Here is an 18,948-nt window from a genome sequence, read left to right as displayed (position 1 = left end):
TGTAACCATGATAAAAATGAATATTAATAAATGTTAAAAAAAAAAAGTGAATTTCTTCAGCAAAAATTATCTTTCTTCAATCTTTAGTACTCCAGTTTTTATTGGCTGGCCAGTTTTCATGACTTTCTTGATTTAAATCCCAGCCTTCAGATTTTAATCCCTAAAAACAGAATACTCACCAATCTCCAAATATTCATTGTGCTTTTCCTCTTCAAGGCCTTTCCTTAGACCAGATGCTTATAGGAGTCCTAGCTATCCTTCAAGATCCATCTTTAATATTGCTGCCTCTAGAAAGCTTTCCCACCTCTCTTGAGCTCCACAAGCATTTTGTTTGCACCTTTCCTATAATGTTCTTCATAATTCTGCCTGAAAATTTCTCTTTGTAAACAGGAGTGCCTGACAAACTTCTCTCCACATACTAGTCACTCTGTAAATGATTGTTTCATAAATGAATAAATTGTACTACAACGTAAGTTTCTTGAGGGTGATGTCTATTTTAGTTTTACATTCCCAGGGCCTTGAACTCAATACGTTCATTTTTTTATTGGATATCTGATGCCCTTTGTTTTTTTATATTAACATAGTTTCCCCTTCACCTTTCTCTCCCAGGGGGCCACTTCATATAACAAATAACATTTTTAAGACAAAAAAAAAAGTATAACTGATCAACGCATGGGAAAAAAATCTGCACATTTGTCCAATGTACAAAATGTACATACCTTCTATTTCTACAAAATAGGGAGGATGTGTCTTCTCCATATCTCTTCTTTTGAGCGATCTTATTTTTCATAATTTTACAACATTCACTTTAGATTGTGTGAGTTTTTTCTCTTTATATTATTATAGTATTGCTTCATTTGCTCTACTTGCTTCACTCTGCATCAGTTTATGCTGATTTTTCCATGTTTCTCTGTATTCATCACACATCATTTCTTACAACACAAAGATATTCTATTATACTTATTAACATAGTTTTTTAGCCATTCCCTAATTAATGAGCTTCTACTTTGTTTTCAATTCATTGCTATCACAAAAAGTGCTGCTATATATGTCTTAGTGTATACAGGAACTTTCTTCTTACAATTACCTTCTTGGAATATGTCTGGGACAAAGACTGTGGATATTTTAACCACTATTTGCTTAATTTCAAATTGGTTTCTAAAATTATTCTACAATTCACAATCCCACCAACAATGCACTGGTATACATATATTCCCATCATCCCTCCAACATTGACTATTTCCATCTTTTGTCAGTTCTATCAATTGCCAGGGTACAAAGTGAAACCTCATAGTTGTTTTTATTTTAATTTCTCTTTTTAGTGATTAACTCATTAGATTATTAATAAGTATTTGATAAGTTAAGATGAATGAATGAATCAAAGAATCAATGAATGAATTAAAAATAAATGAATCTTATAGGAAAGAAATTGGGATTCTGGTAACCGAACAATTTTTCTGCCTTCAGAGTAAAAAAGCCATTATTTCTTTTTTCATTTGCCAGACTCTCTCCAGATTCCCCATCACTTCCATGTTAACTTCTGCATCCGTATATCGAATGCTTTTACAGCTCAATGTTTCCAGGTATGATTGAAGAAGCCAATAGTCAAACTCATGCAGTTGGTTCCCATCTTTCTTTCCTTGGTTCTTGGGTTTTTTTAACTGGTATCTACTCTAGAGAAACACCTTTAAAAGGGCAAATTACAAGCTATCTGATGTGACTATTCAGGTAAACAAGATTCTTTAGACAACAGCTATTTCAAAACTGTGACAATATGGTGAAATACGCATCTGATCATCCCTCTTTACGAAATTATTCTGAGCCACTACTTAATTTCAATCTACCTTTTATTGTGATTTGATCCCTTTAACTTCTTTTAAACTTTCCTCTTTGCTATGCAATCTTGCAATGGTCTTTGCCAAAAGCAACAAAATTCTGATCTTTCCCAAAATATTGGTTCTCTGTGGTCACAGAAGGTGGAAATATGTCAAAATCCACAGAAACTACACATATACACACACACAACCTCAAGATAACCAATAACCCCACTTCCTCTCCCATAAGCCTTTTTTGTAGAGCAGCTCACAAGAAGCATAAGACTAAAAAAACAATAGAATTTAGATATAATCTAGCCCAAACTCATTATTATTAGGGGTGAAGGATAGGGATAGTAAGTGATGTATCAAGGTCAATAGATATACATACAAAAGCCCAGAAATCTGATTTCTGGTCCCTGTGCTTTTGCCCCAATACCAAGAAGTGACAGGAATTGATGGACCTTTCACTTTTGCTCCCTGGACCTGGACTTATTAAAAAAATAGTAAGAAGTGAAATACCCAGATGATAAGCAAGTCTCATAGTGTAGTAAAAAAGAATATTGGAGACAAAACAACTTATATTTAAATCCCAGTTTTGCTACCTGTGTGATGCTGAGCAAATCACAAACTCTCTGGGATTTACTTCCTCATCTATAAAATGAGAAACATGTACTGAATGATCTCTGAGGTTTTCTAAGATCCTGTCCAACAGATCAGAAGGATGGGAGAAAAAAATTGATAAATAATCTATTGGCCCTTAGCAATCAAAAGTCAACCATTAATAAACTAAGTTCAATGAACAAAACCAAACTCTGAGTGATTGCAATGGCAAATTTTGGACCCATGGGGGCAGCTGGGTAGCTCAGTGGATTGAGAGCCAGGCCTAGAGACAGGATGAACTAGGTTCAAATCTGACCTCATACACTTCCCAGCTGTGTGACCCTGGGCAAGTCACTTGACCCTCATTGTCTAGCCCTTACCACTCTTCTGCCCTGAAGCCAATACTGTGTATTGGCTCCAAGACAAAAGGTAAGGGTTTAAAAAAAAAAAAAAGAAAAATTTTGGACGGAAAGAACAGATGATGAAACATGCACCTTCCTCCTACTGCAGAGAGAAATGGAAGACTGTGGAGTGTCAAAAATTGCACACATTATAAAATACAGTTACTATGTCAGTTACTCTTACTTAACACTTTTTCTTTGCTAAAGAAAAAGAGAGAGAAAGAAGGAAAGAAATTAAGAAAGAAAAAGTGGGAGAGAAAGAAAGAAGAGAGACAAGGAAGAGAAAAAAAAGACAAGAGAAACACAGCCAGAGACATAAAGACAGAAGGGAAGTAGACAGAGAGAGAGAAATGAGAAAGAGAGTTTGAAGAAGGGAGACAGAGAGAGAGAGAGAGAGAGAGAGAGAGAGAGAGTTTATTTACAGAGTTGTTTCCAGATGCTTCCAAATGAGCTTTCCAGAGTGTGTGTGTATATATTATGCTTATTTTATTTTAATTTTATTTTTTCCCTCTGTATAAGTTACAAATTTCCAGCCCTGAAGAATTGTGTTAGTGGGGGTGAGGTACTGCTGCCTCAGGATTTTGCGAAATGGGAACAAGCAACAGGTCTTGCTATCAATGAATTGTATGGACAATCAGAAACGGTAGGTGGGAAAAATCTCTTCTCAAGAATTAGAGCCCATAGGAGCAGCTAGATAACATAATGGATGGTGCCAGGTCTGGAATCAGGAGAATGTGGGTTCAAATCTGGCCTCTCCTCTATAGTTTTCCTCTAAGTAATCTCACCAATTCCCATTGGCTCATTTACCATTTCTATGCAAGTGACTCTCAAATCTATATATTCAACCTATATCTCTTCTGAATTCCAATCCTACATCACTAATTCCCTTTATTTATTCCACAGCAAACCTCTCTACATACACAACTGATTTAATTCTACCTCATCCAACAGATAATCCGCTCTATTATCCACACTCTCTTACTTACCTTCAGTCTCTCCCTAACTACTCGATGCTTTCATAATGCCAATAAACACGCCCATGTCTCCTCCATCCTCAAAACCCCTCATTTGATTTGTCCATTTCCTCTAGCTGTCATCACACATCTCTTTTCCCTTTCATGGCTAAACTCATGGAGAAGGCTACGTACATTCAGTGCCTCCATTTCCTTTCTTCTAATTCTCTTCTTACCCTTCTACACTCTGACTTCTAGCCTAATCATTTATCTGAAATTGTTCTATTCGGCATTATTAATGATCTCTTAAATAGGAAATCTAATAATTTCTCAATTCAAATTTTTTTTTTATTTTCCTGCAGCCTTTGACACTATCAATCATCCTTTTCTCCTTGATGTACTCTTCTCTCAAGATTCTGGTGACATTGCTCTCTCCTAGTTCTCCTCATACTTGTATGAGTTCAAATCCTGTTTTAGATACGTACTAGCTTTGTGATCCTGAGTGAGATATTTAACTTCCCTCAGGCTCGGTTTCCTTATATTTCAAATGAGGATAATAATAGCACCTCTCTCTCAGGGTTTTTGTGAGGATGAGATAAGGAGAGAACATTTTCAAATCTTAAGGCAGAATCTCAATGCTAGTTGTTAGATCAAAGGAGAGCTTAGACATAAGATTATTATATTCCTTACTCCCCAGGTTTGTACATTAGGAAGTAGAGGAAGATTTTGACATTAGGGATTCATTCCTTTGGGTTTATTAGGTCTTATGAGAGAATGAAGACAAACCTGAGAAGAGCTCTATTATTAATGCTGAAGATTAGTTAGCTTCTCTGATCTTTCCTAAAGAGAATCAACAATTAGCTAAAAGCTAAAGCTAGTGAAAAGGAAAAAGAGTTTAGAGGAGGCTGGGAGGAGGAAGATAGAAAGGAAAAGCATCCTATTAAGATGGAAACTGGAAGGGCACCAAAAATTAAATTGACCTAGGAGAGAGATTGAAACATTCTGGAATGATATATGTTATAGGATTAGTGCTGGCCAAGATCTTTAAAAGTATTTTTTCTGGTACTCTGATTTTGTAATAGAGGGAACTATTTAGGCCTTCAGTAGATAAAACTGGACTATTTCCATTAAATGTGTTACTTTGTTTGTGGTCAACAGGGAATAACTTGTGCGGTCTCCAGAGGAATGAAGGTCAAGAAAGGTTCCATGGGAAAAGTTATTCCACCTTTTGACATGCAGGTCTGTCTCTCCATTTCATTCAATAAACATTTATTAAGTGCCTAAATGGGTGGCAACTAGGTGGTATAGTGGGTAGAACACCAGGCCAGGAGTGAGGAAAGCTCAGTTTTGTAAGTTCTAATCAAGCCTCAGATACTTGCTATCTGTGTGACCCTGGGCAAGTCACTTGACCTTGTTTTCCTCAGTTTTATCATCTGTAAAATGGGCTGGAGAAGTAAATACAAACCATTAATGCAGTAAAGAAAATACTTGTTATTATATTTTCCTTCTCTTGTGCTTCTCTTTTATCTTTTATTTTCCTAGTGAAATTATAAGACTCTTGAGAGAAAAAGCTATGTCTTATTTCCTTATCAGTATTCCTACAGCATCTAGGTCCATGGTGGTAGGAGATCAATAAATACTTTGTGGATTGAATGGAACTAAAAAACATGACCCAAATCCCATTTATTTCTTAGATGATGCAGGCATATTTGAAGTGAGACATGGAATAGAAAAGATTCATACTTGTTAATAGGGAGGAGACATGTAAAAAGCAAAAGCTTTGGTTTGAGAGAAGCTTGATTCAAATTCTTGTTCTTATTCATACTGTATGACTGAGGAAGTCACTTTTCCTCTCTAAGATTCAGTTTTCTCATCCGTAAAATTATAGTGGAAATTGGAGAAAGGTGAATTCCAAGATCCCTACATTTTGTTCTTTTTTACTACCAATCCTATGACCTCTTGACATCTTTGAGACCAACAGTGGGAATTTGTACCTAAAATTTCCTGATTCTATGTCTAGTGCCCTAACCACTATGCCATGAAACCAACCCAAAAATGTATGATAATAACTATTTCTGATTAAATAATTACTATTTCTGATTAAAATTTAGGAGATAGGCTTTAAAAGGTATGAATGGGAAAATCCCAATCACATTTTCTGATCCAATAAGTTATTTAATTTATGAGGGAGAGGGGCAAGCCAAGAAATCAGCATGGTGGCAGAGTCATATGCATTGACTCCCTTGATCATCACAACCACCCTATGGAGAAAATTTTATATTTTATATATAAATTTTATAGATGAAAGAACTAAACTTCAGATAAATAAAATGATTTGTCCAAGGAAATACAATTAACCACTGACAAAGTCAGGAATTGAAATCTGAACTGATGCAAAGCCAAGCTTCCATGATAGTTCAAAGCAGCTAAATGACATAGCATATAACTTGAAACCAAGAAGACTTGAGTTGAAATCTAGTCTCAGGCACTAACTAGATTTGTGACCTTGTAAAAGATCACTTAACATCTCTCTACCTCAGTTTCCTCAACTCAAATCAAATGAGGATAACAGGCCCTACCTACCTCATAGGGTTGTTATGTGGATCATGCTAGCTATTATTATTATTATTGTCCTTGCACCTCTCTAATAATAGCAAGTAGACCTGGAACAGTGTAATAATCATGCAGGTTGCCATCAGTGGCATATGCCCCAAGGGGGTCACCTCAAGATAGCAAAGATGTGAAAAGCAGAAAACAAAATGGTAACACTCTTCCAAGTTGGCCTCCCTTCATCATTTCTCTAAATCCTTTCCCTGGTTTATAAATTATTATCCTATTTGAGCAACCAATATAACAAGATAGGGGCTCTAGTTCAGAATTGCAACTCAGATACAGATTTGGCTCACCTGGCACTGACTGATTCAACCTCCTTGCATATCTCTCTGAATAGTTTCTGGTTTTAATTTAACTTCAACTGATATTATTAATGAAACTCACATTTTATTTCAGTTAACTATAGAATTATAAATCTTGCCACAACAATTCAATGTAAACTCTCTACATTAAATTTCTACATTAAACGTATTTCCAAAAACAGAATATTGTTGAATTCTAGATGGTCTAAGTAAGTGGGGATTACTTTAGGAGCTGGCTTTGTGAAAAGAAAGTATATCAGAGAGGACTTTGAAATATCTATTTTTTCTCTGAATTCTCTAAATTTTTTATATTAATTCAATTTCATTTTATTTCAGTTCCAAACTCTCTCTTTCCTTTCACCCCTCTCCCACCCTCTGAGAAATTAATTTTGTTTATTAAATAATCATCTCTTGCCACTTTACTTTTCTTCCAGATCATAGATGAGAAAGGTAACATCCTGCCCCCAGGGACAGAAGGGGAAATGGCCATCAGGATAAAACCTACTAGACCCATTGGTCTATTCTCCGGCTACCTGGTAAGACCAACCTTCTCCAGTGGGATAATTGCCTTCAAAGGCTATCATATAGAAGAATTAGATTTAATGTATTTGGTCCCAAAGGGCAGAATTGGAGGCAATGGGTTGAAATTGTAGAAAAACCAGATTCAGAACAATATAAACAATGTCTTTACATTAGATCTGCCCACAGATAGAATAGACTTAGTCCATATACAAAAGTGAAAGCAGCTGCCTCCGGAGGTAGTGAGTAACCCTTCATACGAGATTTCCAAGAAAAAATGGTTTGACCATTGGTGGGGGCATATTACAGGGAGACTGTTACTCAGTTGTGGATTTCGTATCTTGACATCTGCAAATGATAAATCTTCCTTTTGCCTTCTTCTAAAACTGTCACGGGTAAAAATTCTAAACAGAATCAAGACAAGTACAGACACCTGAAACACTCTCGGAGACCTTTCTTTCAGGTTCAAAACAATCCTTTTATCACTATTCTCCCTCTTTGGAATCATACAATCAACCAAGGCCAAATCCGCCTAACTATAAGATTATCCAGCCCACATCTTTCCATTTTGTCTACAAGAAAATAGTGACATACGTTGTTAAATGCCTTGGCTAAAAATTTAGATATACTGAGAAAAAAAAGAAATGAGATTAGTCTAGCAAGAACCCATCCTTGTTCTTTCCTTTATCAGATTCCAATAGTGCAGTTGACTGGGGAAAGTTTCCATCATCATTAATTTTTTTTTTATCTATTTCTCTTTGAAACACTAAGAGCTTTTGTTTGTAAAACCTCATTGTGCGATTACTAAGTACATAGATACTTCAACCCGAGATGTTGTCACTTTGAATAGTACCTTGGAACATAATATAATCTCCTGGCATAGTTTTCTTAATAGTTTCTGGTTTGAATTTGGCTTTGTCTGATACCATCAGTGATGTTCCCGTTTTACTTGAGTTTAGTATGATAAATCTTGGTACAGCCTTTCCACTTAAACTCTCCAAGTCTTTCTACATTAAATATGTTTCTTATAAACAACATATTTTTTCAAATTCTGGTTTTCATCTATTTCGTAACATGAGGCAATGCAGTACTACAGTGGATAGAAAGCTGAGTCTCTCAGGAAGACCTGAGTTCAAATCTAATTTCAGATACTTACTATTTATGTGATCTTGTGCAAGTCACTTAAGCCTATTTGCCTCTGTTTCCTCAACTTTAAAATGGAGATAATAACAGCATCTATCTCACAGGATTATTATGAGAGATCAAATGAGATAATATTTATAAAGCACTTAGCACCACGCCTGGAACATAATAGGTACTAAAAAAAAGTGTTTTTCCCTTCCTTTATAACCCTTTTTTTCCTTGTAATTGTTGTATTCAGTCCATTTGTTTTTAACATTGCTATATCCATCTTTTATTCTACAATTCTTTGATAAATTATGATTCATTTTGCCAGAAATGATTATAAGCTTTTTTATTTTACTACTTTGATTATTAAACACAAGTTGTTGGTGCAATACTAATTAGGATTCTACTACTTTATACTATTAATTAAGTCTCTTGACCTCTGGATTCCCCCTTTATCAAAGAGGAACTTAGACTGACAATCACCTTATCCTTTCCCCTTCCATTCTTTTTTCCCTTTGTTATCTAGAACATTCAATAATTTATCCAATTAAGTAACTTAGAGAGTTTTATATGGAGTTAGCAACTGGTTTAGAAACTTAAACTTTTCAAATTGCTCTTCTATCCCTTCCAGAATTTACTTCTTCTCATTGTTTTTTATTTTCATTTTTTTAAAACCCTTACCTTCTGTCTTAGGATCAACACAGTATATTAGTTCTAAGGCAGAAGAGCAGTAAGGGCTAGGCAATGGGGGTTAAGTGACTTGCCCAGGGTCACACAGTTAGGAAGTGTCTGAGGCCAGATTTTAACCCAGGATCTCCCATCTCTGGGCCTGGCTCTCAATCCACTGAGCCACCCAGCTGCCCCAACTTCTTTTCAAGAACTACACCAACCTCTTTTAAATCTGTGAATTTTTTTGAAGACATTTTGAACTCCAAATGTCTATGTGACCCCTTCCAAAAATTTACTTGGATTTCTGGAAAACTGATGATTCTGGCTTCATAACCTATGTTTAATAATATAAATATAGATACACACATATATGTATTGATTCCAATTTTTTCAGTCAAGCCTGGTCTCTTTAGGAAAACCTGATGTAATGATAAATAGTGCCCCTTGTTATGAAATATGTGTTTTTGCAGGCAGCTAGGTGGCCCAGTAGATTGAAAGCCAGGTCTAAAGATGGGAGGTCCTGGGTTCAAATGTAGTCTCAGACACTTCCTATATGTGTGACCCTGGACAAGTCATTTAACCCCCATTGCCTAGCTCTTACCACTCTTCTGCCTTGGAACCAATACTCAGTACTGATTCTAAGATACAAGGTAAGGGTTTGTTGTTTTTTTTAAGAAAGAAAGAAAAGAAATATGTGTTCTTTTTTGTAGCTTGAAGGATTTTTTTCCTGGAAAGAGAAATTTCAGATGAATAGTAATGGCCAGAAGTCAAGTGGAATCAGAAATTATAAAGGATTCTTTCTTTTTTATTTAGGATTCTTTCTCTTAAAAAAAGGAATTTTATTTTCCCAATTACACGTAATAACAATTTTCAACATATATTTTCCAAAATTATAAGATCTGAATTGTCTCCCTATCTTCCTTCCCTCCTCCCTCTGAGAGATGGTAAGCAATTTGATCTGGTTTATACGTGTATTATCAAGCAAAACATACTACCACACTGGACATTGTTGTAAGAGAATACTCCTACAAAACCAACTACCTAAAAAAAAACCATAAATATACTAACATGAAAAATCATATGCTTTGATCTACATTCTGACTCCAACAATTCTTTCCCTGGAAGTGGATAGTATTCTTTGTCATATCCTTCAGAACTGTCCTGGGTCATTGAATTGCTGAGAAGAGTTGTCTCTCACAGCTGATGATCAAACAATATGGCTGTTATGGTGTACAGTGTTGTTCTGGTTCTGCTTATTTCACTCTGCAGTAGTTCATGGAGGTCTTTCTAGCTTTTTCTAAAATCATCCTGCTAATCATTTCTTATAGCACAATAGTATTACATCACCATCATATACTACAATTTGGCCAGTCATTCTCCAATTTAGGGACATCCCCAGTTCTTTACCATGGCAAAAGGGGCTGCTATATTCTGTACAAGTAGATCCTTTCCTTTTTTATTATCTCTTTATGATACAAAACTAGTAGTTGCATATTACAGGATCAAAAGGTATACACAGTTTTATAGCCTTTTGGGCATATCTCCAAATTGCTCTTCAGAATGGTTGGATCAGTTCACAACTCCACTGACAATGCATCAGTGTCCCAACTTAGCAACTTCCCCTCCAACATTTATCACTTTCTTTTTCTGTCATATTGACTAATCTGATAGGCCTGTTAGTACCATAGAGTTGTTTTAATTTGCATTTCTCTAATCAAGAATTACTTAGAAATTGAGGATTCTTTCTAAGAGTTTTTCAGTGAAAGAAAATATAGATACATAGGAAGATAACTTGAGAGTGGGGTAGGGTCAAATGAAGGTTAGTTGCTTTTTTTAAAAAAAGGAATGGATAAATCTGAACATGTTTATAGGGAGTTGGGAAAGAACTAAGAGAACAAATAATTAAAGATGAAAGGTAGAAAATGATTGATATATTGTGATGGAGATAGATGGGAGGGGATGGAACCAAGAGCACAAGTAGCATTCTTGGTCTTGGCAAAGACAACCTCCTCAGGGATAGAAATAAAGGAGAGAGGGCAAGTGAAGATATAGGGGAAGTGAATTTGAGATGCTAATTAGAGAGATGAAAGACTTCGGGGTGGATGGCCTTAATTTTGTAAGTAAAGTAGGAAGTGGGGATATATGCTGAGAGAACAAGATCGGGAGTGGGTTTTGGAGGCTTGAGAAGAGATCTGAATAGCCACTGAAAGGAGTGGAATAAAGAGTCACTCAAGGAAGAGTCAAAGTTTTGATTTACAACAGTGATACTCCAGCTGTATAAGAGGAGGCAGGAGATTTTAATCAGAGAGGGAGGGAGATCTCAGAATTCAGCATTATCGGGATCACACTGCTTTACTCATTTTCTTTTGAAGCTAGCTTCATTTTCTTTAATTTTTTAGATCCTTACCTTATGTCTTAGAATCAGTACTGTGTATTGGTTCTAAGACAGAAGAATGATAAAGGCTAGGCAATGGGGGTTAAGTGACTTGCTCAGAGTCACATAGCTAGGATATGTCCAAGGTCACATCTGAACCCAAGACCTCCTGTTTCTAGATCTGAATATCGTTCCACTGCGCCACCTAGCTGCTCCATCTCACATGAACTTTTAGTGATTTTACTTCTGCCCAATGATCCATTTACAAGTTGAATGTGAAGAGCCTCACTCCTTTTTAACCTCTTACACTGCAGACTTCGTGAAGTCTGAAGTAATTCTGTTAAGAGGAGACTTCAGTATTGTACAAGAATATAAACTGAGCTTACCAAACTGCACCTTCCTTCCTTTTTTGTAAATCAAAACATTTTCTTTCTCTAATCCTATCATAGCAAGCCTTGTATTCAACTATTCAAACTTCAGTATCAATGGTTCACATCTACCAGTTCTTTATTACCCTGGAATGCCCTTAATCTGGACTAAATAATTTTGTAATCAATGAGAGCTTATAAATCAAAGATTTAGAGGTGGAAGAGACCTTAGGGGCCATCAAGTCAAACCTTTTCATTGTTACAGATAAGGAAAATGAGAACTACAGAGGTTCAGTGACTTGCCCAGGACCCACATTGTGAATAAGTATGTATATAAGGTCAAATTCAAATGTAGATCTTCCTGACTCCACTTTCTGGGTACAATCCTTTATATTATGCTGCCTCTTCTTAAATGTCTTCTTGTTTATTTAGAGTTTCAATTATGTTAATCATTTTGATTTAGAGTTTCTGGGCTGAAGTTTCAAAGACAAATTGAGTCAAATAATTCTGTTTTTTCTTTATCACTGTCCTATCTACTCTGAAGCATAACAGTGTTTCTCTCTTTTATTTGATAACTCTATTGCCTCCAACATAGATTTTCATAATTCCTATATATATATATATATAAGGAAAATCTTAAAAGACCTCATAAGTTCTGATTCATTAGTCCATTTCCCATACTTGGAGACAAAAGTGGTGCCTGAGCAAAGCAACATTGCTCTCTTAGAGGTCAGGAAGATTCTTCCTTAATGCTTAAGTCCCCACACCAATGTTTTACTCAGTGTTAACCACCAGTGATTAATTCCCCAGTATCATTTAAGGAATGGAATATCAGTTAGCTTTTACAAAATGATATTTTTATTTTATTTTAATTTTTTCCATGGTTACATGATTCATGTTTTATCTCTCCCCTCTCCTAGAGCTGACAAACAATTCCACTGGGTTATACATATATCATTGTTCAAAACCTATTTACATATTACTAATATTTGCAATAGAGTGATCTTTTAATGCCAAAACCCCAATCACATCCCCAATGAACCACGTGATTAATCATATGTTTTTCTTCTGCATTTCTGCTCCCACGGTTCTTTCTCTGGATGTGGATAGCATTTTTTCTCATAAGTCCCTCAGAATTGTCCTAGATCATTGCATTGCTGCTAGTAGAAAAGTCTAATACACTTGATTGAGCCACAATGTGTACAATGTTCTCCTGGTTCTGCTCCTTTCACTCTGCATCAATTCCTGGAGGTCTTTCCAGTTCACATGGAATTCCTCCAGTTCATTATTCCTTTCAGCACAATAGTATTCCATCATCATCAGATACCCAATTTGTTCAGCCATTCCCTAATTGAGGGACAACCCNATGTATATATATATATATATATATAACCACTTGAACCCATTTCCATATTATTCATTTTTATAATAGAGTAATCTTTTAAAACCAAAACCCCAAATCACCTAACCATATAAACAAGTGATAAATCATGTTTTCTTCTGAATTTATACTCCCACAGTTCTTTCTCTAGATGTGGATAGCATTTTTTTTTTGCATAAGTCAAAATATAACAAGAATAAAAATTCTGAAGCATTTCTCCCTAACTCCCAGAGGCATGGTCTTCCCCTCATCTGTGCCTCAGGAGAATGTGGGCTCACACTTAAGGCAATTTCCTTATACCATTCCTCCCCAACACGTTCCCTTTCTAATTCAACATAGCCAACGGAAGAACTGTAGATCCCCCTGGGCTGCCTTCAATCTGTACTGGCTCAGATCAGTCTCTTGAGTTTTCATTCCTCGCTCTCTGGCTTCTGGCAAATTCCACCCTCGATTCCAATTCCCTTGCCTCCAGTGCTTGCTTCTCTGGCTTTCCAAAGCTCAAGGGTCATCTCTAAGAGAGACCAAGAAGAGAAGCTCATATTCACAGGTCACAAGTAGGCTACAGATGGAGAAAGAGAAGACCCAAGAGCCTCTCCCCATATAGCATGTGTCCCCCTGAAACGCAGCCAATCAAGAAAAATGCTTTCTAGTCAGTGTCTTTTGAATGTACTCCCAGTTGTGATTCGGTAACCAATCAGAAATCTATCCTTTCACAACATGATGCATGACTGGAACCAGTTCTAGAAATCAGGGAGTGGTGTCCTTCCCTTATACATCATGACTTTCTGGAAGCCAACTCTGCAGCCTCTGCCATGTGGGTTGGCAGTATACTCTGAAGGTGGGAGCCTCCAGCGATCCTATCTACCCTTTTATGTTCTCATTCTGAGCATATAGCTAGAGACAGAGGTATTCTCAGAGGCCATCTAATCCAATTCCACTATTTCACAAATCAGGAAACTGAGGACTAAGGAGATTTAGTGATTTGACCAAGATCTCAGGGATAGCAGGTACCCAGAGATAAGAGTTGAGCTGAGGACCATGGCCATAAGAAATCATGCTTATTTCCATTCTGCCATAATATACTGCAAGTATCAGATCTGTTTGGGACTTTGGTGATCCTAATATTATTGTCATACTAATAATCCTCATTTATCTGCCCATACTTCAGCTGCCAATATTTATATGTATATCTTTTCTAATTCTAAGGTAGTTGATGATTTTCCTAAGAATCCAATGAAATCCTCACAATAGTCCTTCCAGATAAACAAGGCAGGACTTATCTCCATGATACAGATGAGAAAATTGCCCCACATCACTAGTTAGTATCTAAAGTAGAAACTAAGCATAGAAAAAAAATTAAACATAGGACTTATGACTCCCCAAGTCCAGATCACCTCTCTAAAGAAAGGGACTGGTACAAAAGTCATTTTAGTGGATGGACCCAGGAAAGTATGATCTTTTACTTTTCAGCTTTAAACTCCAGCTATAGATAAGACTTTGGTCTGAGCTAAAGATTCCCAAAATGGAGAACCGGAAGAAAGACTTAATCATCTTTCTACCCTAAGTATTTAGTATAATGCTTACAGCATAATAAGTGCCAAGAAATTTTATTAGTGATAATGAAGTACCAAGGCATAACAAGCAATGGCTAAAAGAAGCCCTAATTTTAATCATCAATCCAGAGTAAGAATTAGCTCATCATTCTAGAAAAATGGTGAAAAAACTCAAAAAAGAAATGGATGCCTGCTAGTCACATTTCAGAACAGTTAGGTGAAACAGTGGACAAAATGCAGGGCCTGAAGTCAGGAAGACTTATTTTCCTGAGTTCAAATCTGGACAAACATTTCCTAACTGGGTGACCCCAGGCAAGTTATTTAGCCCTGTTTGACTCAGTTTCCTCATCTGTAAAATGAGTTGGAGAAGGAGATGGCAAATAATTCGTGTCTTGCCAAGAAAAATGCAAATGAGGTCACAAAGGAGTCCAATATGACTGAAACAATAACAAGGTCATGTACTGGCTTAGAAAACCAAAAATTAGCATTATATATGCTGAACTTTATTTTTATTTATTTTGTTAAACATTTTACAATTCCATTTTAATCTTATTCAGGCCACAAAACTCCCTGCTGCTGATGCCTTGCAGGGTTGCCAGTGTGGCACATTCATATCAAGAACATTAATATCCTGTTCTATTTTCAACGCTTCACCAAAAGTATTGCAGAACCCTGGTGGAGAAAAAGTTGTCCAACCAGCTCATGTGGGTATGGGTACTTCTTTCCCAATGCCAAATTAATGACAAGATAAAATTAATAGACTAAAAGTTAGTTAACTAGAGTATGATGCCAAAGAGACCCACAGTCTCTCACCGAAATCATCAAGTCCAACACTCTTGTTTTACAAATGAAGAAACTTAGGAGAGGTGAAGTTACTTTCTCGAGATTAAGTGTCTAAATTAAGACATAAATCAGGGTCTTACTAGCTCCAAGTTTAGTGCTCCATCTATTATGCCATGCTATTTCTCAAAAGGGATGGGTTCCAGTTCCAAACAGCAAAGTAAACTAACTCCAGGAAAATTTTGTTCCACAGTTAGACTCTATCTTAAACATGAAATACATCCTCTTAATCATTTCAGAAGACTTGCTCAATTCCTCCATCCCCATTACTGAAAACACCCTATAAACCAATGACATTACCAGCAGAATACTAGCATCTTTTTTTAAACTCTTACCTTCTGACTTAGAATCAATACTAAGTATTAGTTCCAACGCAGAAAGAGAAGTAACAGCAAGGCAATCGGGGTTGAGTGACTCGCCCAGGGTCACACAACTAGAAAGTGTCAGAGGCAAGATTTCAACCCAGGTCTTCTCCTCTCCAGGCCTGGCTCTCAAAGAGCCACCTAGCTGCTCCTAGCATCTTTTTTTCATGCAAAAGATAGAATCCTTTGTGTTTTTAATAATGGAGTGATGCCAGATAGCAAAAATGTATTATGAAATGAGAAATATACATGATACCTTCTTGTATTAAAGGATCTTAAAGCCTAATATGGGACAACTAAGTGGCACAGTAGACATAATGCTGAACCTGGAGTTGGGAGGGTTCAAATCTGGCCACAAACACTTCCTAACTTTGTGACCCTAGGTAAGTCATTTAATCCTGATTGCCTACCCCTTGCTACTCTTCTGTCTGAGAATTGATACTAAGACAGAAAGGAAGGTTGTTTGTTTGTTTTTTAATCAAATCAGAGAAGAATATTTTCTTGCCAGAACTTCTCTACGCAAATGAAGTCTTGAGTCTAAATTTTTTTTTTAAATGTCGAAAGTACTTAGAGGGGAAAGAGTGGCTCAGGGAAGAAGCAGACTGGCTGGAGGAATGGTCTGGGTACCTGTACAATGAATGAATCCTCTTCTATTATGAAATCATTTTCAAAAAAAATTTTTTTTATTCTACTCAGGATGATCCAGAGAAGACTTCCTTATCAGAACGCGGTGATTTTTACCTCACAGGTGACAGAGCCATGATAGATGAAGAGGGCTATATCTGGTTCCTTGGTCGCTCTGATGATATCATTAATGCTTCTGGGTGAGCTGTTTGCTGAGAGCTTTCAGCTTTTACAGTTATGGCTTTACCAGATTTTCCTAAGGGTGTGCTAAAGTCAAGGCCATATTTAGGCAGTGAGACCTACCTTTATCCTTAAATGTTAAGGGGCACAGATGGAGGGCTGTTTCTGAAGGACCGTAGGGGCCTAAGGCTTTTTCTAGAGGACTACAAAGAATGGTGCATAGTTTATATACTGTATGGATTCCCTTGAAAACTTTTTCATTTCAAATTTTAATAAACATCAATTAACCTTTTAAAGGGTATTAATTGAATCAATTATTTTATAAATTTAATTTAATTATTTTATAATTAATTTAATAAATGAATTAATTTAGTGGTATTAATTAACTTTTTTTTAGATTTTCTGAAAGACAACAAGCATTTATTAAGTGATTTCTACATCAGATATATGTAGATAACATGAAAAAAGTTTACAAACAGTCCCTTCTCTAAATGAATTTGTACATATACACATATAGATTTTAACATTTTATTTTTTATGTATGTATTTATTTAATTAATTTAGAATATTTTTGCCATGGTTCCATGATTCATTTTCTTCCTTCCCTTCCTCTAGTCCTCCTCCCATAGCCAACGAGCAATTTCAGCTGGGTTTTACATGTATCTGCTGATCAAGACCTATTTCCATATTATTAGGTATTAATTAACTTTTAAAGGGTAAAAGAATTCATAATGAACACATAAGGTAAAGTAGTCCTGCCATATTAAGGGCTGATTTTATTTGCATAAATCTCAGGGGGTTGTTTTTTTTAGTAACAACTGGTCCACGGTATCCCTTTTCCCCTTACAAAATGTATCCCTGCTATGTTGCCCAAACACTAAAGCATGGGACTTTGGAGACAATCTATCCAATCAGTCCTTCTCAGAAGTTACTTTAGAAGGAAGATAAAAGAAAAGATGAACTTGAAGGGTAGCAAAGGGAAGGTTGTCAGACTAGAGCTGATGAAGTCTGAGCACTTGTCTGATGACAATATTATCCTTGTTGCTTGGGACAGGTTGTAGAGACAATAGCCTTACTCTCTGAAAGTCTATTTCCCCCTTCAGGTACCGGATTGGTCCTTCTGAAGTTGAAAACGCCCTGGCAGAACACCCAGCTGTGGCAGAATCAGCAGTCATCGGCAGCCCAGACCCAATCCGAGGGGAGGTGAGGAAAGAGGCAAGATGTAATGGGTGGTCCAGAGAAGGTCATACTCTAAGTCTTAATAATCAACAACTCAAAAGACAGGATTTCCAAGCTAAATCATGGCTAAGAAAAAAAAAAAAAAATGGACATGTGTGCAGTTCCCTCATGTGGCCAGAAGGCAGCACTGCATTTTAAATCATTATTTTTTTACTCCCATGCATCTCTCCCTATTTATTAGACATCTGCTTTGTAATTAACACTGGACTAGAGGTTATAGAGGGGATATACGTGCAAGACACAGTTTCTGTCTTCACAGAACTTGCCGTTTAAATAGATTTAACCTATCTGTGACTTTTAGAGAACAACAAAATGCTAAAATACATGAATAAAGAAGGAGAAAGAGTTTAGAGAATAATTAACAAATAATTCAAAAATTAGAAAATAATACTATTAATAATGATTATAATAATTTATATTTCTATAACATATTAAGTTTTATTAGCTTCTCCTTCCTCAAAACAATTCTGGTCAAAGTCATCCAACTGTAACTGGAAATTCCCTTACCACTTCCCCAGACCATTCAGCTAGGAGATATCATAGAATTTCAAAGATGGAAAGGACCTCCTAGGTTAGTGGGGACTGAAGCCATCCAGGAAGGTCTCAAGGTCACAAGATTGAAACTTGAGGGTAGGGATAATTAACAATAGCTAACATTTACAAAGCTATTTTACATCTATTATCTCATTTGATCCTCAAAACAACTTTGCATGAGAAAATGGTGTCTATTTACAGTTTTTCTAATTACAAAATATGGAGGCACCTAGGTCGCTCAGTGGATTGAGAGCCAGGCCCAGAGACAGGAGGTCCTGGGTTCAAATCTGACCTCAGACACCTCCTAGTTATGTGACCCTGGGCAAGTCACTTAACCACCATTGCCTAGGCCTTATGGCTCTTCTGATTTGGAACCAATACACAATATGATTCAGAGCCAGAAGGTAAGGGTTTAAGCAAACAAATATGTATATTATTCATCTGATTCTTACCACTCTATGAGGTAGCCAGTAAAAATATCATTTTTTTTT

General features: G+C 36.3%; 1 protein-coding gene across 1 annotated transcript in view; it reads left to right on the top strand.

Moving 5' to 3' along the window:
- LOC123234404 (acyl-coenzyme A synthetase ACSM1, mitochondrial-like) overlaps positions 1-18,948 on the top strand; it is a 56,935-nt gene that overhangs the window by 33,626 nt on the left and 4,361 nt on the right. The window contains exons 7-12 of the mRNA XM_044660311.1: positions 1,504-1,583; positions 3,338-3,461; positions 4,930-5,010; positions 7,121-7,222; positions 16,577-16,704; positions 17,788-17,887. Of these exons, the coding sequence (XP_044516246.1) occupies positions 1,504-1,583; positions 3,338-3,461; positions 4,930-5,010; positions 7,121-7,222; positions 16,577-16,704; positions 17,788-17,887 (615 nt within the window). The remainder of the gene's footprint in view (positions 1-1,503; positions 1,584-3,337; positions 3,462-4,929; positions 5,011-7,120; positions 7,223-16,576; positions 16,705-17,787; positions 17,888-18,948) is intronic.

This window comes from Gracilinanus agilis, chromosome 1 (assembly GCF_016433145.1).
Source record: "Gracilinanus agilis isolate LMUSP501 chromosome 1, AgileGrace, whole genome shotgun sequence".
In the NCBI taxonomy this organism is placed as follows: Eukaryota; Metazoa; Chordata; class Mammalia; order Didelphimorphia; family Didelphidae; genus Gracilinanus; species Gracilinanus agilis.
This window is presented reverse-complemented; position numbering and strand designations above follow the sequence as displayed.